Source organism: Dysidea avara, chromosome 7 (genome assembly GCF_963678975.1).
Source record: "Dysidea avara chromosome 7, odDysAvar1.4, whole genome shotgun sequence".
Lineage (NCBI taxonomy): Eukaryota > Metazoa > Porifera > Demospongiae > Dictyoceratida > Dysideidae > Dysidea > Dysidea avara.
Genome location: NC_089278.1, coordinates 20,114,078 through 20,139,137, shown reverse-complemented (window position 1 = coordinate 20,139,137; position 25,060 = coordinate 20,114,078). Strand labels below are relative to the sequence as shown.

At 38.2% G+C, this 25,060-nt stretch overlaps 1 protein-coding gene across 1 annotated transcript in view; it reads right to left on the bottom strand.

Moving 5' to 3' along the window:
- LOC136261979 (uncharacterized) overlaps positions 1–25,060 on the bottom strand; it is a 76,065-nt gene that overhangs the window by 40,839 nt on the left and 10,166 nt on the right. Inside the window, exons 6-17 of the mRNA XM_066056084.1 lie at positions 22,036–22,060; positions 21,879–21,980; positions 21,478–21,771; positions 15,931–16,269; positions 15,562–15,870; positions 11,392–11,691; positions 11,020–11,337; positions 9,832–10,131; positions 9,473–9,772; positions 993–1,292; positions 458–751; positions 29–364 (exon numbers count right to left, since the gene is read on the bottom strand). Coding sequence (XP_065912156.1) covers positions 29–364; positions 458–751; positions 993–1,292; positions 9,473–9,772; positions 9,832–10,131; positions 11,020–11,337; positions 11,392–11,691; positions 15,562–15,870; positions 15,931–16,269; positions 21,478–21,771; positions 21,879–21,980; positions 22,036–22,060 — 3,217 coding nt within the window. The remainder of the gene's footprint in view (positions 1–28; positions 365–457; positions 752–992; positions 1,293–9,472; positions 9,773–9,831; positions 10,132–11,019; positions 11,338–11,391; positions 11,692–15,561; positions 15,871–15,930; positions 16,270–21,477; positions 21,772–21,878; positions 21,981–22,035; positions 22,061–25,060) is intronic.

Sequence of the window (25,060 nt, the reverse complement as noted above, 5' to 3'; positions counted from 1 at the left end):
AGATGAAGTTGGTGTAACTCAAACTTACCATCCTCCAGTGTCATCACAGTAATGGGGTCACTAAATGGACCTATTCCTGCTGCAGTAGCTGCTGCTATTCTAACAGTGTAGTTGTAGCTAGGATGTAACATATCAATCAATTGCATACGTCCTTCCGAAACATCATATGTTCTGTTTAAGTTATCTCCCATTGGTGCAATGAGTGTTCCATCATTTAAAAATAATATTTGGGTTTCCATGACAATCACATGGTAATGCAATAAAATTCCATTTTGTTCTCCAATTTCTGGTGGATTCCATGAGAGCTGTATACTCCGAGAGGACACAACAGTAACCGATACATTGTTGGGAGCAACAGAAGGAACTACAGTTGGGAAATAGAGTTGACATTAAGCTAGAAGATGCTCACAAGTACACAAAAAATAGACACACAAATGAACACACCCAGTACACATACCATCTTCAAGAGTTTGGGTTCTAATTGGAGTACTAAATGGACCAACACCAAGAGCTGTTACTGATGCCACTTCAATGTCATATTCTTGAAATTCATCCAACCCTACTGCAATGTAACTAGTACCACCCAAATTGACAGTGTTGGAGCTGGCAGGAATACTATTGACAGTACTGATCCTGACTTGGTAGCTTGTGACACCATTTTGATCAGCTAAAGGTGGTGGATCCCAAGACACAGTTAGTGATGTTGAACTGATCACCATAACAGTGATATTTTGAGGAGGTGCAGACAAACCTGTAAGGACATACATCGTACAGGCACAATAACATAACATTAATAGTTCCTGGTCTTATGACATATGGAACTTTATTATTCTAAAAACACCTTAAACTACACTAGATATGGTATCAACTGACACATTTGTTACTTCCTAAGGAATGTTTCTGATTGTCTAATGTAGTCACTGTAGCTAGCTACTTGCTACATATATACTACAAATGTATACATATGTACAACTTAAAAGTTCTGAGCTTACCAATAGCAGTCAGTATTCCAGAACTAGTGTCACTAGATATTATATTAGTAGCATTACATGTGTAGGTACCAACATCAGATGACTGCACATTCATTATTGTTAGTGTACTACTGTTAGTAGTCACATTTAATGATGTCACTGATACAGTATATTTGGTAGTATTAGTCACGTCCACTGGAACAACATTAAAGTACCAACTGATGGTTGGAACTGGTTCACCAGTAGCTTGACAAGTGAAGGAAGCTGTGTCCGTCTCATTTTGTGTTTGATCCATCACTTCAAGACTGATAGTTGGAGGAACTGTAGCACAACAAAACATGGACATTAAAGTTAAAGTAAACAAGCTGTTATGAAAAGTACTTATCTGGTGTCTCTCAGTAGCACCTTATAATTCTTATGTTACTACAACATACTTGTTAATACACTTAAATTTTAAGGGAAAGGATCAACTCATTCAGCAATTTGTGTGTTCACTGGTATATTTTTTGTATGCTCAAAAGCTAAAGCTCCTAACACAGTGATGGATTAGCTCAGGAACTGGAGTGTTGCTTGACCTAACAGTGGACAATAAGGATTTTTAGATTTCAGTTGTTGGAGAGATCTAGAAAGAAGATTGTGAGTTCCAGCTGCTGGAAAAGTAGTCCACCTTTTACTTGCTGAATTTTAGAGCATATCATGTTCAGTACACAAGGGGATGCTGAATAATAAAGATGTCGAAATTCTAGAGAATCTACGGTAGTACAATTAAGATTTTGTAATACTAGTAGAATCCCTCTCTACAAACATTGCGAACTCTTGGTAAAATCCATTAATGCAAAATTTCCTAGACAGAAATAAAGCAGTTTACAATTACAGCAGTAGACTGGTGGGCTGGAATAGTAGAATGGACTACTTTAATTGTAGACCTATACAATGACTAGCAATAAGACACCCCCCAACATTATTTTTGGGAATAATAGATAATTTGAAATTTTGCTGACATTTTAAAGCAATTATGAGCTTTAGGAGTAAGAAAAGCTGCTATTTAGATATACTCTAATAAAACAGTCAAAGATTCTAACAGAACAATCATGTTAATTATACTACTCTAATAAAGCAGCCAGGTAGAATGATGATGTACAATTATATACATACAGGTGTATGACCTGCTGAGTGAAAACCTGACTACAGTGGAACCTGTCTTAATGGCTACCTGTATAGAAAGGCTACCTCTCCACCTGCAACTTCCTCAGTTGACAGCAGCCACCTGCACATTAAGATGTAATTTTAATTCCTACTTTAGCTCATATAATTAGCAATAGCATAGCTAAAGGCCTGACCATAGTGGTTTTTGCAGGCCAACTGGTCATAGTGGTTTACCCAGTATATAGCGGTTGGATGTGGTCATGCATAGCTTGGACAGGAACTTAATTTGTGAATTTCAGGTCAGTTGACGTACAGAGGAATTATATCACTTCAATTGCTTTTTAAATTTGTAGTTCTAAATTCTCAATGTTGCACTGTAATGGCATCAAGGGTGTCGTGTCGCATCTTGACTGGATATGTCACTATCCTGTTGTATGGTTAGATGCTATTATCAGAGACAATTAATGTGATGTTTATTATGCAATATATTATGTGTATTAACTAACATGCATGATAAAAACCATGGTACGAGTGACTACTGGGGTACATGGGGTATGCATGATGAAAGCCATGATGAGCGAGTGACTGCTTGTCGCTGGGGTGCATGAGGTATCACAATGTGAATGATTGCTTGTCACTGGGGTGGGTATTTCTATGTGTTCAGCTCTACCAGAAGTTTTTATTTGCTCCACATTCTTAATTTGTTGTAGTGACAAGTCACAAATATTAAAGTGAATATACCGTGTGGTGTGTGGCACTAAATAGAGTCTAGAGCTGAGCGATACTGCCATTTTAGTATCACGATCGATACTAAAGCCACTATTCACGATACTGAATAGTTCACGATACCTACAAATAAGTTAATCATATCTGCTGCTACATATAGTGTGTTGCTCAGGAAGTCCTTATAGGTGATAGCAAACTAGTCACTATCTTCCTTTTTTACAGTAACAGTTATTGTAACACATGCTTTGAGGTTGTTATGGTGTTCACACCTCTCTGCAGGGGAAACCAAGTGGGTGGACTTTATTACTTACAAGGATTCTTAGCCAAGTACTGCATAACAAATGGATTTAATGACAGTAATGTACAGGCATGGTATCACAATAGCTAATAACAAAATATCGCGATATTGATACTTTCAAAATATCACGATATATCACTAAAACGGTAGTATCGCTCAGCCCTAAATTAGAGTCTAAAAGATTTATGCTTGAAATGTCTTCCCTAAGGAACTAATGTTCTTGATACTATCACAGCTTGTTTATAAGCTATTGGGGTTTGTGTACACATCGTGTCTATAAAAGTTATTGTCCGGATTAGAGGTTTGATCAAAGAAAAATGTGTATTATGTTACATCTAGTGTCTTGTTATACCAGTAAACATATACCTGTGTTTGTACAATCCATCTAGCACTGACATCATCTAATTCTGGTTTGCCCATAAGGATGAGAAATAAAGTGAAATATGTCCAAATATGCATATGATTTGTATTTTAGACCGGTTGCAAGAAAACTACTACTACTACTACAACTATGCCAAAGATTTTTTATTACATAACACAATACAAATCTATTGAGAGATGTTGCATAATCCAGGGCTAATATTGTGAAACTGTCCCTACACATAAATAACCAACAGTAGTGGCTATGCGTCTTTTAATTGGGCGTACACTTCGTAGTTTCTTGGCCACATGACTCACTACCATGAGTCTTGATCTTGTAGTAATCATTGCTATAATTATTTCAAATTTATTGAATAACTAGTGATTCTGTATTATTATTGCCAATAAACCAAAATCAACTTCTTGAGTGCTTTAGTGTACTGGTAATTTGACTGCTGTACTTACTGTATATGATTAACACATCTACATGTAGTTGTATTTACGTGAATGGATAATGGTTATGTAAAACCAAGAGTATATAATAGGGGAGGGACTGCACTATACACTGTGAAAAATGAGCCTGTAAAATCCTATGGTATTGTTCAAACAACTCGTGTTGATTGGTGACCAATTATAAGTGCAGTTGATGCACTTTGTGCACGCGCGTGCATACCCGTGAAGAAATTGAAGCTACTGAGTGCCAGAAAGAACAGCATATTTGAGAAAAATATGGTACATCACGGAAAGGAACTCAGTACAAAAAGAAGACACAAGCAGCTAACCTGGATCGATGCTGCCTTGGACAATCCAGGTTCCAGTTCTCACGTGCACTGTATTCTGGGTCATCATGAGTATCAACCTCCAACGGATCTGGTTAGGGTGGAATCTCATTTAATGGACTAGTTTAATCTTTAATTTTAGGTTTATTATAATTAATTTTAAAAAGTTATTTTCACTGCAAAAAAATGAATATCAACCTCGCAGGTGATATATCCATTCGAGATTTCCTCATAGTCGCCATCCCCTACCTCGACAGTTCTGCTAGTGAAAGTGACATGTCTAGATGGAGTTTCAGCCATTTCGATTCCATGCAGACCACCTACCTTGAGCTAGTAATGTGTTAAATCTAAGCAGTCAACAGCTGTCAGGTTTACGAGAGGAAATGAAGATATGTGGGATACTTTACGGGCTCATTATTCACAGCTTATAGCGTAGTTCGATACTCTCCTTCCCCCATTACTATACAAGCTATGTGGACACTTTAATGTAAGCAATAGGCTAGATCAAATTTTTATACTGTGCCTTAACTCATCCATACAGTACGTAAAACTCAACATGTCTGAATGGAAATAGCATGTACCATACAGTACTATCACACGGTACTACTTGGCATAATTAAGATTTGGGATTTCCAGCCTAAAATATCACCATAAAAACAGCGTCACAATACCTTCATGGTGCCTTGACAGTATTCTAAGCCCAAAAGTGTTTTCTGTATGATCTGAAATACTTCCAATAGGTTGTTACAAATTAAAAAAAAAAGATTCAGTGGAGTTTCTACTGATTGACTGCTGCCTGACTGATGCCTTCAGACAAGTGTAACTTGACAAAAGCTAAGACTATGGGCTTGATTTTTTTACTGATCAGCATCGCTTCAGCCCAACAAGTGCCTATTGGTATACCAGAGTATGTACAATGTATGCTTCATGGATGTGAGTTACTTGTGTCCTTACAGCAGAAGGTGTCGAATCGCAGTATATAGCACCAAACGATGGCTTTCCTACAGAATTGTCAGAGTTTTCCATTGTGACCGGATTGATTGCAGAGGTTCTTATTATAGTCTTCTTTATTTGTAATGCTGCGTAACAGGCTGAAACGAAACGTAATGGCCACTTGGCTATCTTCCATTAGTTAGCCCAGCATTTTTTTATACTATAAAAAGGATTGTCTGCAAGAAGCTACATATTATCAAGTGGATGTGGCTCCACATAAGTCTACATGCAGCTACAGCAATTAAGAATTTCCAGAATTTAGTTACCTACATTTCAAGTAGCAACACGGATCCAGTGATGCCATGCATGTGCCTACAGAGAATAGCTGATACAATTCCAATAAGTGGGCGTGGCTCTACATATCCTGCACAGACAGCTAAGCATATACCTGAATGGTGGGTGTGGCTCCACATAAGTTTCTTGAGTGTTTACAACTGCATTTTCACCAGTACAATCGAGCTTGTTAACTTATAGTCACACGTGATCTCATCCCGGTCAGACCCACCTCAATGGTGGATCCAGGATGGGGCATTTGAGGCAAATGCCCCTCCCCCTCACTTGTCGAGAAGCCAGTCATACTTCTGATTAAAAATTAAAAGTATTAAACTTTATGTCAGGCCAAGATCAGTTTATAAAACAAAATACCTAGCATTTATTACAAATTTGCCTGAAACTAAAACAAATCTAGCTATGAAATAGCCACCCACACCTCCATGCATACTAGGCACCTCTAAAAATAATTATCGTGTTGCTGTTGCTTAAGAAATTCAGAGCCTTTAAAACAGCTTTTAAGACTTCACAACCATCTGTAAAGGCCAAAATGGCAAAAATCAACAGTGAGACTACTAAGAGGTGATTATTTGCTGCCTCAAAAATGTAGCAATTAACAAAATAATCTGGCTCTTCCCAAACACCTACAACTTAGCCTGTTTGTGCCCCCCTCCCCTTGCCAGCTCCTGGATCCGCCCCTGCACTTGACCCAGACAAAATGTGATCCAAATGACCCAGATACCATATAGCTTCAAACTTTCGAGGTAAAAAACTTTCTTGATTTCAACCTGATTTCACGAAATGCAAATTTTCGTGATTATCAATAAATTTCGTGAACTGTAAACAATCACGAGATCGAGAGGTACGTGCACAGCTAATTCAGTTGAGCGAGAATGTGTGATGATCCAGCAGAGCGTTCTTTTACTTGTCCAGCAATGGTGAGAGGATACCATATTTACAATGCTATATGGGAAGCATACATTGGCGAAGAGCTGGCATGCTTGTGTGAAACAGATAATGAACATGATCGCTACGCAGTATCCATCGTTAAGTCGATCTATTCGTTGTAGGATTAATTACTGGCCACCGACGATACAGTAATGATTTAACTCAAGGTGGAATGGAAGTACCTGGTGACCTTCAATTTGAAGGTCGTAAAGAAGAGCTGGAAAAGTTGCAAAAGCTACTGGATTCATTTTGTGGTGAGAATGCACTACTACAAGATGGTACAACTAGCTCAGCAGCAATTCCCAGGCCCAATCCAACTATACTAAACCAAGCAGCAGTTCCTGCAGTAAGCATTTTTGTCACTGACTCCAACACTGACTCACCAGAGAAGAAAAGACCAAGACTGGCAGATGAGATTGAAACTTTAGAAACAGACCTAGAGACAAGTATTCTAAATGGAGAAAAGTTGTCTGACATCCCTGTCAACAAAGCTTGTGGAATTACAAAAGCACAGTTTCCTTATTGAGGGGACTGCAATCGACCCTGCTGCAGTCAAAGAAATCATCCATTATCCTGAAAGAGCAGGTGCAGGTCATACACGATCGTGGTGATCACTGGATTGTAGCTAGTAACGTGGGATGTAACCTAAAGAAGTGAATGTTTACGATTCAGTCTTCAGCGCAGTTCATAAAGAAACACAACAGGTTATTTGTAATTTGTTCAGTGCTGGCTCACAGGTCAACGTTGCTATGAAGCCATTTCATAAGCAGGTGGGAGGAATGGATTGTGGTGTCTTTGCTATTGCAGCTGTTACTGCATTGGCATTTAATATTGATCCATCTGCTGTCAAGTTTAAACAACAAGACATGCGATCACACTTAGTTACTTACTTTAAAAATCAAAAATTCACTTTATTTCCAGATAACACTACAACAGAACAGTTATGGCTACATTAGTTTAACAATAAATTGTGTAATCAAATAAAATATTATCTGTACTCATGCATTTAACATATTCATTGTCTTATGATTTCAAACTTCCTAAAATACCTACTTCCTTAAAACCATTTATTATAATTTGTGGATGACCTTTCAAATAATAGTATAACTCAATCATCCACTGTACTCCAATAGGCTTCATGATACTCAGCCTAAGATCGACAGGATTAATAGTGGAGTTACCAGCAGACCCCTCTCTCTCATCCAATTGAGTGAAGATTTTCTTAGCATACCAATTACAAAATTTTGCCTTTAGAAATCTTTCGCAGGTTTGTTGACACTGACGTCAAGTGATCTGTGCAGTTTTGGGGGTACCATTACATATAGTATGTTGTTTTCATCAAGGCAGGATAAGATTTACTCTGTGGTTTGGCCTTTAAATTCATCAAAAATCACAAGTGAAGACTGGTCATCCGGTAAGCCCATCTCCTTTTTCTTTTGCTGCAAGTATGGTACAATGACCTTGGTGATGTAAAGGAGCATAGTCTCTTCATTGCACCAGTGGTTAGGTGTAGCAGATATGAGCCAGTCTGCAGGAAAATCAACTCCATTGGGGTAACACTTAGATGTCATCCCTTCATACACTAGCTGAACTGGCAGAAAATCTCCTGTCAAGCTTCCTGCAAACACTGCAGTGATCTGCCTCTTGTCATTTACTCCCTCCAGCTCAACTCTCTTGGATTCCTTCTCAACCATCGTCCATTGAGAAACTGGAACATATTTTATCCCGGTTTGGTCCCAATTGATCACCATGTATTTCTTCCATCATTTAGACACCTTTGATGTCCAGCAAAAACTGGCTTTTGACTACCTCAAAATTGCTTATAGCAAACCTTGCTCTAGGGGTAGCTTTCCTCTTCACATAATTCATTTTACCGAGGAAATATTTAGCCCAGCTTTCTTCAACTCTCCAATGCTTTCTAACAATGCTGGATCTCTTTTCTGAAGCATACCTGTAGCAGCTACAATTACAACTTGTGTGTTTACTCCCCCTGTGCCTACTCTCAATGTGTGTATGTACATCCGGAATTGTTTGCTCAGTTTGTCTGAAAGTATGGATGGTCTTCTGCCCTCTAGCGTTGTGATAGGCTCAAAATTTCCTTCACCATGTGCTTTCTTCATGTCATCAGTAATTGCTGTCTTCCAGTCGTTAACGGTGCTCCACTTCAAGTTTGGAAACTCATCTTTAAAATGCCTTATCACTGCAGCAGTTCTGTGAGATACAGCGTAATTGGCTATTGAAGCCTTGACCGTTCCTAACAGCCGTTTGCTGTATGGTCCTCGTTTTCTTCCATCTAGCATGCTACTACCAGTTGCTGTTGAAAACACAGCTGATACACTATCGTTCACAGCCTTAATAGTAGATGGTGGAACCCATTTTGACAGAGGACCATTTGGGCTAGGAAGGAGTAATTCATGCTTGAAGAACTTGTACAAACTCATATTCGCTTTGGTCTGGTTTGGCGCCTTTGATTCACGTATTACGTGAATGAATTATGTGATGTAATCATATGATGTAATTAGCTCATGCAAGTAGATTATGTTCGTGAAAAAAAATCGTGATTGCAGTAGCCATCACAAAAATCACGAAAGTTTTTGTCCCTGAAAGTTTGGAGCTATACGGTAATCTAGATGACCCAGCCCACTTACAGCACTGTTCAGAACAATAAGCCTTGCACCATTCTTTCTTCTAATGCAATATGCGGTTCATCAGTCATAATAATGTTACAAAAAGTAAACAAACAAGTAGAAGGGAAGATTAGGCATCACAAGAAGCAAGGGAGGTTGCTTACACCTGAAGATATACTATTGGACACTTAATCTCTAATTCAGTCATGGGTATAGACTGGCTGTAGGAAATGAAAATCCACTTCAGCTGTAGATGACCTCCATTGTTTCATTACTTTTTATTACTTTGATCCTTAATCAAACTTAAAATTTGTATAAACATGACCTACACTAACAACTGAACAATCAACTCACATTGTACAATGATGGTGATAGTCCTACTAACCATACCAAGGATATTACTAGCTAAACATGTGTATGTTCCAGTGGATGTTCTCATAGCTCCTGTTAAGCTCAGGTCTACACTTACTCTGCTCACATTACCAATGCCAGTAGATGACGACAAACTATTTGCATCAAATAAGTTTCCATCACTGTCCTGCCATATAACCATCGGTAGAGGATAACCTGTAGCTGTACATGTGACTGTTCCATCACTACCTTCAGTGATGTTTACTTCTTGTCCTTCCACTAGACTAGTGATGTTTGGTGGTACTATATATAAAAACCAAATAACGTAAACATCACATTTTAGGTAATAAAATAGTCCTCACCATTAATAGTCAGTATTCCAGAACTAGTGTCACTAGATATTACATTAGTAGCATTACATGTGTAGGTACCAACATCAGATGACTGCACATTCATTATTGTTAGTGTACTACTGTTAGTAGTCACATTTAATGATGTCACTGATACAGTATATTTGGTAGTATTAGTCACATCCACTGGAACATCATTAAAGTACCAACTGATGGTTGGAACTGGTTCACCAGTAGCTCGACAAGAGAAGGAAGCTGTGTCTGTCTCATTTTGTGTTTGATCCATCACTTCAGGACTGATAGTCGGAGGAACTGTAGCATAACAAAAACATGGTTAACAGAGTTAAAGTAGCTGCCAAGGTCCACTAGTAAAGCATAATAAGCATTTATGTGGTACATAAGCACTCCCATAATATACGTATACTTGATCCAGCCCACAGCTGGTTGCAGACTGGCTGGAGGCAATGTGCCTGGTTTTCTGAAATTGTTTACCTAAACAATGTGTGTGTATGTTTGTTTCTATGTCTGTCCACAACCACAATTCTCCGACAAAGAGGACTTAGGTTGTAAGTAATACAAGCACTCCATAGACCTAGTATTTAACCTTACAGGTAGATAAGCTGTACACGGAGGCATATACTTCATGCCAGTTTGAATTACTGATGAAATTGGCTTCTGAATACTGTGCGAACAGCTTTCTTACTAGGCTGTACAGGTATTGTAACAACCAAAGAATGACATGACAGTGTGAGCTTGTAGCTATAGGCTACCAGAGATTAGAGCTGTGCAATACTATCAATACTACAGCCCGTCAGAGGCAGGGAATAGGCTGAAATCTCACAAAACATACAAACACATCACACATTCAACCCCCTGCTGGACTGTCCATAGTGTTTGACCCTCTACAGCACTTCTCTGTTGTTCACAGACCTGTACAGACATCTGGCATGGTTATACAGGCTGTGAGAAAACAGTCTACCAAAAGCAGACCCAACACAAGTTTGATGTGGAAATGATAGCCTAATAGTGCAGCAACTTCATACTGGTGTTATCTTAGTTTTGGCTCTTGCACTGATATGTTTGATCTAACATATTTCTTAGAGGTAGGCTGAATGCTTAATATCTCATACCAGTTCTATTCTCTGCATATTCTCTAGGGTTAAAACTACCAAATTCAAACTATACACACCAATGACTTACACTGTACTCTGATGGAGATGTTCCTGTTAGTACTACTGATTCCATTACTAGCTGAACATGTGTACATTCCAGTGTCTACTCTCATAGCTCCTGTCACTATCAGTTCTACACTCACACTAGTCACATTACCAACACCAGTAGGTGACATTATTGCACCACCAAATACTAGCCTGCCATCACTTAAAGGGATTCCACCACTGTCCAGCCATACAACTGTTGGTGGAGGATAACCTGTAGCTGTACATGTGATTGATCCATTACGTCCTTCAATGATAATATACTCTTGTCCTTCTGCTGGACTAGCAATGTTTGGTGATACTACAAAACACCAAATGATGTAAATATTACATTTTACAAAGTAATAATCCTCACCATTAACAGTCAGCACTCCAGAACTAGTGTCACTAGATATTACATTAGTAGCATTACATGTGTAGGTACCAACATCAGATGACTGCACATTCATTATTGTTAGTGTACTACTGTTAGTAGTCACATTTAATGATGTCACTGATACAGTATATTTGGTAGTATTAGTCACATCCACTGGAACATCATTAAAGTACCAACTGATGGTTGGAACTGGTTCACCAGTAGCTCGACAAGAGAAGGAAGCTGTGTCTGTCTCATTTTGTGTTTGATCCATCACTTCAGGACTGATAGTCGGAGGAACTGTGTATAGTGTAAGGACAGAGCAATGTAACATTGTTGTGCAGTTACAGACACCTACATATGTATAAATATATAATATTGTCTTGTGCACCCAATAAAGGCCACAACAGTGTGTTATTAACATGAAGAACATGGAAAATGTGATCTTCACAATGCATACTTATCTATGTGCCATATCTAACTAAACGAATAATTTCTTTCACCATCAGTAGTCTACAGACCTAATTTGAACAAGACCACCCTAGTCGTTTTTGAACTACTACAAGCCTTCTCAATTTTTGCTTTCTTCCTTTCAGACTTACAAATAAAATCAGTGCTTACATATAGCGCAGTAGCTAAGACCCTAATCATTCACTTCTTAAAGCATATTTCTTATGGGGTTTGTAACAAGTGTACTAAGTGTTTTTAGAAGGAGGGGGGAGGGGGTATGAGAAAAATATTTTGCAACCCTAACTTTGTCAATAAAACTAGTTGTTTATATAGACACTATTTTAATAGCTGGATCTAGTATTAGAGCAGTACAAGCCTTACAGCTGCACCATAATGTGCCATTTAAAAGCGATATAAAACAGATTGCTTTCCAGTCTGTCAGTAAACAAAACTTCCATTAGTGACCATCTCAGCAAAAGCCAGCCTAGTGCACACAAGCATGTGTTCTGAGAAAACTAAAATTATAAATATTGGTGAAATCATACATGCTATATACAAAGAATAAAATATGCATATTTCATTACACAGGGGGAACCAGTCCCAAATCAATAAACTCTTATTTGCTTACTCATGGACAGTTAGAAATCTTTTTTTTGCTTGTTTCCTTAGTTTTAAAGGTATGCATGTCATGTACGTTTGCTTACGATATGTGGCAGACGTAAACAAGATTGTCATCATTTCTTCAATAAAACTGCCTTCACACATGCATGTGCAAGTGACTACAGGGATAAAGCCATACTTTCATTGATTTTCCAATCCATGATGAACATTTTAAGCCAAATCCTAATGTTGCAGACTATAATGCAAATGAAAGTTATGGCTACAAATGTAAGTGCCTGTAGTTTATAGTTGCTGTACAAATCAATTTCCTTGCTCATCCTACTGTCTAGCACTATAGTTCCAAAACTGCTCATCACAGTAAGCTAAAACTTTGGTGATCCTTTTCTTGAACACAGTAATAATGCTGAGAAAATAAAAGGAAATTTAGAAGTTGTGCGAACTAGGTGGGTTTTTACTGAGATGGTTACATTTTTCAAGGGTTTTATTTAACGTCTTGCATTCCCGATTCATGCAGTTCTGTAGTATAATGCACAAGGATCATCCTATTTTTATTGAAGAAGAGGCCTTATTCATACTCTACCTTGTGGTGGCAAATGTTTCTAGCAAAGCTGAAAGGTAACAACTACATTACCAAATGCTTGCTTGTAAATTTCTACATCCACTTGAAAAAGAGGTGCTGCCATCTTGACATTTAACCTTATCATGTGACCCGATATGTGACTGCATTTTGGAAAAAAATGTTCCAAATCACACATTAGAAGTTTTGAGATAAAGAATTCAAGTCAGTATAACTTGCCAAGGATGGTAAGCACACATACGAAATTTACACCAGAGATACATCAATCTACTACCTTTCAGACCACTTCAGTACTTGTAGGGTTTCCTGCCAAATAAAAATTTGAGCAGTTGGACGAACAAAGTAGTATCATGAGTGCTCACAAAGAGGAGGGTAGAGGGTGGGGGAAGGTGGGATGGGCAAGAGATAGACTTCAAAATGGAGGCAGACCATGATTGAAGTCCAGACATGAGATTACTGTTGTGCTGGCTTCTTAGTGGCTTATTGTTAAAGGCTCGAGGTAGATCGACAGCAGTTCATTGCATGTTTTGAGGGCAATATAAGGCGCAAAATGACAATATAGCAGCCTATTTATACAAAAATTACCAGAACATTCTGGAACAGGCCAGATACAGGAAAACATGATTACAAAATCAAATTAATAACAATAAACAATGTTCAGATCTGGGCTTGTTAATTTTCGCTCTCTCACATTTATATGCAGCAAAATCAACACAGCAAACATATGGTTAACCATATCAGGTCATCCCACACCACTGATTCTTGCCAAGTCAGATCCTTCACAAAGCTAGAAACTGGCATTTGAGCTTGTCACACTACCTGTGTCTTAAAACCTGCCTCAGGTAGTTTGAGGGTCAAAACCAATAGTAAGATGGTGTAGCTATCTACCGGTGGTGTTAGTTTGATTTTGCCTGATGTGTGATTTGGATTGGTTTTGTAAAATCTGGTCACATATGTTGTTTGATAAGCAATCACATGCTGAATTGATTAGTCTTTATTCTAGCCTTGTATGAAGGAGTTATGATCCCTTCAGAGGTACAATGTTTATTTATATTATACTGTTTTACAAGTGACTTTTCTGACTGTCAATCTTCACAGCACTTTTGTCACTACCACAATGTTAATTATTACACATTACATCATCTACACAATAGTTATGGTTTTATTCACATCTAACTTAAAAGACTTGAACGCTACAGAAGGGGAGCCTCTATGCATCACAGATACATATATACATTGGCACAAATTGTGTGGCCATAGGGTTAATGGTTCAAGAGTGACAGTGCTTTGTTTGAGGTCATGCATAATTAATGATGTGTTACAGTGGATCACTGCTTACTTAGCTTCAGTTATCCAAACACTTCATTTAATTATCTGGATGCCAAAATGACTGTTCTATTAGAGCATTTTGTTATTAGTGTATACTCTATTTGAGTAAATGACTGTTCTATTAGAGTAGTTCAAAAAAGCTCTGTATATAAATCAATGGGCTTCATTTATCTGAAATTGTTCACTTATCTGAATACTTTTGGTTAACTATAGGAACAAAAGTGTTCGGATAACTGAGGATCCACTGTACTAAATATTACATGTGGATCTAATGGTTAATCATAATTTTTTATAATGTCATTCCTAATTTTGCCTTCTACTTGTTTGTTCACTTCTTTGGTGGTTGGTGAACCCACAAATACCATTACAGGAAAGAATGGCACCAGGCGTATTGTTTCATCTGAACGCATGCCCCAACTATTAATTATTGAAATAGTGAAGTGGCCATTTCGTTTCATTTTCAGCTATGTTCAGCCCGTTACATGAAGAACACTATGAGAAGAACCTCTGTAATCAATCCAGTCACAAAGGAAAACTCAAGGGAAACTCAGACAATTCCCTACAAACATAACAAAGCCATCACACAGCACTACCACAAATCAACACCTTGTGCTGTCAGCAAAGATAAATGAAACACAAAGGAGGACACAGGTAAGTCCACGAAGCATGCATTGTATGTACTGCTGTATGCCAAAAGGCACCTGTCGGGCTGAAGTGACATCAAACAGTGAAAAAATCATGCCTGCAGCCTTTAAGTTAGCTGTTATCAAGTTACGCTTGTCTGAAGGCATCAAGTCAGTCAGTCAGTCAGGCAGTCAGCCAGTAGAAAATTCCACTATAAAAGCTAAATGAAGAAACATCCACTCCAAAACAGTAAAGCTACAAAAAGGGCACAAATGTATGTGTTGAAGAGTTGTGAAATCAATAGTGGGAAATGGCTAATAGCTGTGAATTGTTCATCAACATCATTACAGCCCTTCTTGGCAATCACCTTTGATTTTATAACTATTTAACACAGAAGACCACAACCATACTTATGCATTTACACTATATAAGTTACATAAATGATTAGCTGTACATGCATGTACATAATATTATATGTATTTCTTGTAGCACTCATGGACATGTGTACAGAGGTGCACAAAACAACTGTTACATTTATTGTGATGTGGACACAAATTTATGACACTTACATAGAACATCTATACGAGAACGGTTTGTTATAGGAAGCCCACTGAATTGAAGATCAAATTCAGCTTGATCTAATGTACTGCCAATTTGAGAAGATGATATGGGAAATATCACATGATATATGTCATTTCCTTGACCAACAATCATTGAAACATCAGCACCAGAAACCCCTTCAGTGTTAGTAAAGAACACCTGTACATTGTCCACAACATCAACATCACCAGTCAAGGCTATACGATATACAAATGTGGCATTTTCTCCAACAGGAACTTGGACCGTTCTTGATGACAACAAGAATGCAACTGAATTACCTTAAGTGACAAAACAAACAATATATAATAAAATACTTCTCAAATGTGTTTATAACTCACTGGAAATTAAAACTGCCCTCTCAGTACTGGAAGTTCTTGAACGGCAGGTGTAATTTCCACTGTATGAATCCAAAAATGTAGAAAATGATATCCCCACAAAATCTCCAGATGTATCTAATGATCCATTGACAACAACATAGTTAGTAAATGTTCCAAGAGTTACAGTGATGGAGGTAGATGTTAATTCTGTACTGTCATCTCCAAGAATACCAAGACAAAATATGGTTAATTGACTATATGATTGAGATGGTAGTGCAAAAGCAGATCTGTTTACTAAGTAAATTTGAGTAGTAGTAGTAGTTTCACCAATTGTGTAAGTGATTCGCAAACTAAGTGTTTCTGTGAATAGCAAACATGAACATAATACTTATGTAGACACATACACAAACACATGCATACAATAGCATAGCCTACAGCAGCCAGCTAATCAGCATTGGGATGTCTGTGCGTCACTCAGGAACTTTAGGCAAATCCTCCTGGGGCAGGGTTAGTAACCAGCAGGGGACTGTTCAGGTCTTACAAGGAGACATTGCGGAACATAAAGTTCCACAATGACCCCAACACCTCTAAACAAGACAAGGACAGTTGCTTCCCCAGTAAACACCAGGTACCCATTGATGTTACAGCTGGATGGGCTGCTTCCCCAGTTGACACCAGGCCACCAGTGTTATATTTTCTATTGTAATCACTTTATTGTTTCATCACATAGATCACAACATTTGTTATAATTTCACTAGCAGCATACAAAACAAGTACAACTCATACAGGCCTAATCAAGAGAGTCACGTGCACGTTTCTTACATCATTATATATTACATAGCATACATAACACTCCCCCTGTCTTAAGTTCGATACCGTTGTGGGAGTTGTCTGTTTTCTCTCTGAGGATAATGTCTCTGTTCAGTTACTGAAACACCAATATTCATCGGTGGTGAGGGAATTGAAAGGAATTAATCTGATCAACATGTTGCTTGTAAACCTGATCACTTGACTTGACCTTGTAACTGACTGGTCCAGTTTTTGTAACAATAGTTCCAGCAATCCATTTAGGATTTCCTGAGTAATTTCTCAACCACACTGGATCATCAGGTTCAAAACTTCTAGTGCCGTCTTTACCTTTTGTTGAGTGTTCTAGCCTTTCCAATTCAACAGGTTGTAGCAATGTTAACCGTGTCTGTAGTTCTCTTCCAAACATTAATCTTGATGGTGTCTGTCCTGTGCTAGGATGAGGGGTTGTTCTGTATCTTAGTAAAAATTGACACAATGCTTTATCAATACCAACATGCTTTCCCTGTCTTATGGCATTCTTGAAGGTTTGAACAAAATGTTCTTCCTCACCATTTGATCTCGGATGGTATGGAGCTGTCAAAGTTTGGCAGATTCCATTACTTGCACAGAACTGCTGGTAGGCCTCACTGGTGAATTGAGGTCCATTATTAGATACTAACTGACTAACCTGGAAAACAGTGTTCTCAAAACATTTATGGCATGTTCAGCAGTTGTATTGCTGTTCATCTTGATCACTTCTGGCCATTTACTTGTTGCATCTATCACTATAAACCACATAAAATCCTCAAAAGGACCAGCAAAGTCAATGTGGAGTTGACTCCATGGCTTCCTTGGGGTTTCCCACGTATGTATTGGAGCTTTCACTGGTTCTGTTGACATGGAATACATTGGTAAGCATGATCTTGTATGTGTTTGTCAATACATGGCCACCAGACGTGTATTCTTGCCAAAGCCTTCATTCGCACAGCACCCATGTGACCATCGTGGATTTCTGTCAAAACCTGTGTTGTAAACTAGCAGGTATAACAACTCTATGACCACACATAATACAACCATTATGAACAGTTAATTGAAACTTACGATCAAAGTATGGGTGGAGGTCTTTGTTGAGATGTTTCTTGGTATTTGGCCATCCAAACTTTATCTTGTGTAACACTTGTGAGAGGATTGAGTCCTTCTCTGTTTCAGTTTTGACACTATTAGCTGACAGTGGCAGTAATTTATCTGCTCTTCTTGAATATTTACAACAGGTTCAATTGCTTGAAAGTATTCAAATTCAGAGTCAGTTTCTAAGGGTAGTCATCACAAACAGTCAGCATTTCCATGTTCTTTTGTTGGCTTATAAGAGATAGTGTAAGTGTAAGCTGATAAGATGATAGCCCATTGCTGGAGTCTACTGGCAACCATTATAGGAATTCCCTTTTTGTGTCCAAAAATGGTCAGTAGAGGCTTGTGGTCGGTAAGCAGTGAAAAATTTCTTCCATATAGAAACTGATGAAACTTTTTGACGCCAAATATGATACTGAGGGCTTCTCGTTCAATTTATGAATAGTGCTGTTCAGCTGAGGTAAGAGTTTTTGAAGCGTAAGCAATGGGATGCTCTGAGCTATCTGGGTAAGAGTGAAACAAAACTGTACCACCTATTGAACTAGCATCACAGGCAAGGCCCAAAGGTAACTTCAGATCAAAATGAGCTAAAACATCTGCTGAGGTAAGGACTTCTTTTATTTTGTCAAAGTTTCTCTGGCATCCATCAGTCCAATCCCATGTTATACCCTTTCTCAGCAATTGTTCAGAGGGGCACAAAAGTCTGTTAAATTCTTAATAAACTTTCCGTAATGGTTTACCATCCCCAGAAAGGAACACAACTTTGAAACATCTGTAGGGGGATGTACTAGGGCTGAGAGATTGTGACATTTTGCTACTTTCACGATTGTAGGATGCAACATATCACGATTATGATAACTATCACGATGTTATAACACACATACATCAGCATCATGTATGCACAACTTTGTATGAATTATTTAATACACAGTGAAATTGTGTACAACTGTTCGACACAATTAAGGCCATAGGCAGTTAAAGTTCAATACAAAACGGCGTAATGAATATCTTTGGAATTCAATGGTTTTTAACAGTTAAGCTGAAAACTACGCAGTAAGATTTATTCACACAATGAACCCCATCAAGCTTGTTCCCGGATCGTGTTCCTCCACAACAGTATGTGCCACCATTTAGAATCTAAAATTTACTAATGCACATTTGTATGATGTTACAACATCACGATTATTTAAAATACATATCAACATCACGATGCTCAGAGACAATCACGATTAACCCCACAATCGATATAATCTCCCAGCCCTAGGATGTACATTAGCAATGGCAGAAACCTTTCGTGGAGAAGTACTAATACCTTGCTTACCCCAGATATTTGACAGACTGTTGAAAAAATTTGCACTTGGATTGTTTGATTCTGAGGCCATTCTGTTTGATGCTTTTGAACACAGCTCTAAGATTCTGTAAATGTTCTTCTTCAGTAGCGGCAGTTATTACAATGTCATCCATGTAGCATACAACTTTAGGCAACTTTGGAAGAATCTGTTCCATGATCTGTTGGAATATTGTTGGAGCTGAGGCAACTCCGTATGGCAATCTGTTAAAACGGAAGAGTCCCTTGTGAGTGTTTATCACCAGGTACTTCTGTGACTCAGCATCTAATTCAACTTGTAAATATGCCTCGGACAAATCTAGTTTAGTAAAATGTTGACCATTGTTGAGAGCAGCAATAAGTTCTATAAGTTCTTCTGGTCATGGGAGAGGATGCTGATTTACATTAACGTAAGGGTTAATAGTCACCTTGTAATCTCCACATGGTCGTACTGAACCATTTGGCTTTTTTACTGAAACTGTAGGTTTAGCCCATTCTGAGGTCTCTACTTGGGTGATGACTCCAGAATTTGTCAATCTACTGAGCTCTTCTTCTATCTTTTCTTTCATTGCCAGTGGTATAGGTCTCGGTCGGTAAAATTTTGGAGATGCTTCAGGTTTGACATGGAGCTTGCCATGACCCAACTCTTCGCAAAAAAATATTTCTTCATATTCGTCAAGTAATTTGTCAAGTTTTGACTGATAGGTAGGTTTTGAGATGTTCTTAATGCTTGCTACTTCTGTCCAATCCAATCTGATTGATTCTAGCCAGTTCCGTCCTAGGAGTGAAATTCCATCACCTTCAACCACTACTAATGGCAACTGTCTAGTCTGTCCATGTATGGAGACTTCAACCATGCAGGAACCGAGTACTGTCAGGGATCTATTTGGGTAACTCTGTAACGCCAGTTCACAGTCTTGGAGTTCTGGTTTATTTAGTTTATCAGCCCATGTTTTCTCACTAACAATGGTAACTCCTGCCCCTGTGTCTAGTTCCATGGTAACTGGATTGTTGTTACTTGTTGTCAAAACTTTGTAACTCTTTGGAATGTGAGGTGATGCTGTGTCAACATGTACTATGTCAGCAGGTTCAGACTGGGATGAAGGACTGTCTTTGACAGTGTTCGTTGGAGCTTTTGTCTTCCGACTATGACTTTTCTGACCTAATGGTTTCAGTGACAGCTTGATTTGTTTGTTGGACTCTCTTGTCTGACATGCTTTAGTGATATGGCCTGTCTTGTGACATTTATTACATTTTGCTGATTTGAAATGGCAATCTGTAGGTGCATGACCTGTTCCCAAACATCTGTAGAATTGCTTCTTTGGTATCACAGAGTAGGTGCCTTCTCTTGGAAGTGTGACATTGTTACCACGTGGGGACTGAATGTCTCTAGAGTCCTTCTATGCTCTCTCCATGGACTGTGCCAGGATCAGGGCCTTCGTGAGGTTCAGGTCAGCTTCGGCTAGAAGTCTGTGCTGAGCAGCTTCATCACGGATGCCACACACGAGGCAGTCATAGAGGGCTTCGTCAAGGAATTTCCCAAATTTGCAATTGACTGCCAATCTTCTCAGCTCTGCCACATAATCTGTGGCACGTTCACCTTGTTGCTGGTTTCTCTTGTAAAAACAAAAATGCTCAGCTATTTTCAATGGTTTCGGCTTGTAGTGTGCAGTAAGTTTCTCTATCACTTGGGCGTAAGTGAACTCTCCCGGCTCCTGTGGTGCAGTGAGGTTTGACAATAACTGAAAAATGTTTGTACCCACTAGTGACAGAAACAAGTGTAGCTTTGGTTCAGCGTCAGTTACTCCATTCGCCAAAAAGGAATGCTTAAAACGTTGTACAAAAGCTGTCCAATCGTCCACTGAAGCGTCGAACAGTTCTGGAGCACCGAGATAAGACTTTGTTCCGTGGCTCCTCTTCGCCATATGTTATATTTTCTATTGTAATCACTTTATTGTTTCATCACATAGATCAATACAACATTTGTTACAATTTCGCTAGCAGCATACAAAACAAGTACAACTCATACAGGCCTAATCAAGAGAGTCACGTGCACGTTTCTTACATCATATTACATAGCATACATAACAACCAGGTACCCAATATACAGCTGGGTAGACTGGAGTAATTTGAGTAAGGTTTCTTTATATTATGCATCACAGTGGTCTTAGGCTTGAGGATAGCGTTCATCTCTTTGCAATTCTTGGGGAGTAAGAAAGGATTGGAATTAAAATTTATCAATTGTTATTCAAACATGATTTTTTCTGTACAACGACGATAACATCACACTGTATATACAAATAACTGCATATATATGTCTATACCTGGAAGAACATTAATGCCTAATTCATCACTTGTGTCATTCTCCAGCTGACCAGTACCACGACATCGATAGCCACCTCCAGCATTAATTGATGATATGTTAAATCTCAAGACAGTGCGAAGTGAAGGTGGTTCATATCTTACTAGAGAATCGTTAACTGCTACATAAGTTGATGCATCTCTTCTAACTTCCCATGTCACAGAAAGATCAGATGGAATTGTGTTACACATCAAAGAAACTTCTTCCCCAATGACAAAAGTTGCCCGTCCATTTACAGATGTAACACTATTAACACCTGGAATAAATATGATATATATGGTTACAAGGATTGATGTACACATTATTATACTAGTAAATATATCTATATAGTTATGTAGGAGCACTCAAATCATTCACACCTACCTGTTAATAGATGACAATTCTGACCAGTAAATCCAGCATTACAATTAATGCAGGTGTAGTTTCCATTGGACTCGACACATGTCCCACCATTCTGACAAGGACCTATGTAAGATTATATACGTGCATAGACATCTGTATCCAAAATATATATTCTTACTTCCTGAGCAGAACACAGCTGAGGTCTAGTAAAACAACACACACATAATAGTTACACAAACTACCCTAAATCACAGTTTTAATAAGAAAGATAGCAAAATTCTAATGATTATAATTATGTACAAATACAAAGACTAGATATAAATCCAGTAGTCGGTTATATTTTTACATGTAAGGAAACACACCAAGACTTACATTACACAGTTTTAGAAATAAAAGTTTACTGATTAGCTACAGCAACAAAATTAAGACTGTAAAGTGTGGAGCTGTAATATGTACATGGGAAAGAAAAGTCGCGTAAAGTTAATAACTGCTCAACTGCTGCTTGTTGTTACAACAGTACTATGTATATACCACTTTTATACCTTACTTCAATGAGAAGAGAAGGTGAATAAATTCCATTAGCACTGCTAACAGTGCTCAGAAATGCATTAATGAGAAACGGAGGTAGCATAAAATATTGTTAATGCATTGCAGGCATTCCAAGAAATCATCAGATTTCTTTGATGAAACTTTGTTAACTACTGTTATAATATAGTGAGGGATCTGCTGTGTGCTTTAGTTTTGTGAACAATGTTACATAAGTTGAGCCAGAGTTAAGCTGTGGACCGGGATAAAGGTAGTTCATTGTTTATTGAATGAAGAAGGTCACAGGTAAGTTTATATTGCTGTTTTGATTGATATAATAGACACCTGGCGTGATGCCACGTATAACACACCTAATGGATTATCTATTAGCATTGTGAGCATATTCACGATTTCAGTTTATTCATGGCTAGTAAAGCAAGTACTTTGGTACTCTTAAAACATTGTTAGGCCATACCTATTTGATCTTATGTTGCGTGGGCAAGATTATTTTAAATTTGGGTAGGTAGGTCGGTTTGAAAATGAAAAAAAAATTTAAACACAAGCCTACAAAATGCAAATAATGAATGTAGCTATAATAGTACATACACAATTAAAAATCTAGGTTTCATACTCTTCTAGTAGCATCAAAAGAGTTTTCCCATGGTGTTCTACAATTTTAGAGCATTGGACGATCTTCAATGGTCCCTTTTGGACTATATCACAAGGGCGTTGATGCTGAGTTGTCTTTAATTAAGAACACGTGATCCACACAAGTAATTTTCAAAATTATTTCATTTGAAGAAAAATGCAGTCAGTCGGGCCCTCACAAATAAGATCAAATAGGTATGGCCTTATGAGCTTGCATTTCAACTTTCTGTGCTTAATAGCACACCCACAAGCAAATGCAAATTTTTCTGCAAGCTCGTGTCAATACACTTACGTTTGGCCTCAATAACACCTTGCCATTATTCTTACATAAGTTATCCAAGATTGAAATTCCCATGGCCTAATAAATACGTACGTGAAGCATGTCTGCAGCTTCCCACACTTGCAGCTGAGACACCCAATATCTCATGCTCATGTTACAACTATTTCATAAGCACTAAAATACATTGTGCAGTGTAAAATCTGGCAGTCAAAAGATAGGGCAGGAGTGTTGTACATACGTAGTAAAAATCTAAATACTGAAGAGTCTTCCCACTGTGATGCAAGCACTTCTATGTATCATCCTCATCACCCAATAACATGCAGATAACTACACTCTCTAATTAAAGCACACTATTACATATTTTGCATGCATGGGCATATTTTAACATGTACATGTCTGTATGCATGCGACAACAAACATTAGTGACATAAGCATGGCTGGTGTCAATGTGTCACCCATAAACCAGCCTCACTTTTCCTTCACAAGGGCTGGCAGCATTGGTTAGGCATAGTTAAATCCAAAAATGTCTTCAGAGTAATCCCAGCCAAACACCTTCAAAAAGTTTATATGGACTTTTCAAACATCTCCCTTCAACTGAATATTCTACTAGCTGCCTGCTTGCCTACTTGAGTACCAACTAACCTACGTATGCCTTCAGTCTCAACTACGGATAACGTTATGGGCTTGATTTCTTTACTGTTCACCATTGCTTAGATCCAAGACATACCTTTTTGTCCACTGCAGCAGCTGCAATGGATGTATTATGAAGTTACCTTTGTCGTCCTTTGTGTTCCATTTCTTTCTCCACTGCTGCACGGGTGTTTATTTGTGGGTAGCGTGTAATGACTTTGGATTCCTTGCAGTGGCGGATCCAAGGCGGGCACAGGGGCACATGCTCCCCCTCCAAAATAAACATTATACAAGACTGAGATACTCTAATAGAGCAGTCAGTCAAAAGCAAATGCTCTAATAGAACAGTCACCATATGTAACACTATTGACAATCCTCTATAGTTGCTGAATATGAAAAACTAGCATCTGCAGTACTCTCCCATGTATGGCCACTCTTATCCTGCTAAGAATATTTTGCAAATGAAATGTATATGCATATGGTCCTTTGTATGCCATTCTTTAGGTTAGGTCCATAATAATTGTAGCGATAGCTATAGCTAGCTGGACTACCCATGACTGTCAATTATCCCTACACAACTCTTGATCAATGTAGTCCATAGTATGATTTAGATATTTGCATATAAAATCACTCTACATCACAATTTCTAGTCCTGAAACATATAAAATGTGCAAAAAGGTACCTTTTCCACACATTTTACATGTGAATGAACAAAATGTTATAACAGTTGACTCCTTACACTGATTAAGCTGCGTTTTGTACCAAAATATAGCCACACACTGTAGTGTTACTCATGGAAACGTTCAGACAGTTTTATGCAATGATACAAGAGTTATGAAGGCTCAATATATGTGTGTGAAAAAGGTACCTTTTCACAAATCCAGTCACAAATAGCTTGGGGGGCTGCACCCCCTAGGGTCCCTGCTCCGTAGACGTACTACCCTGGTGCACCCCCCTCCCTTGGTAAACCCTGAATCCAACAATCACATTTTTTACTTGGTACATACGGTATGTAAAAATTATGTGGTAAATAATTTTCACAGAATTCATGGTCAACACAACAACCGTGAAAATAAAATTCATGAAAATTTCAACATGCAGAGACAATGACCAGCAATTT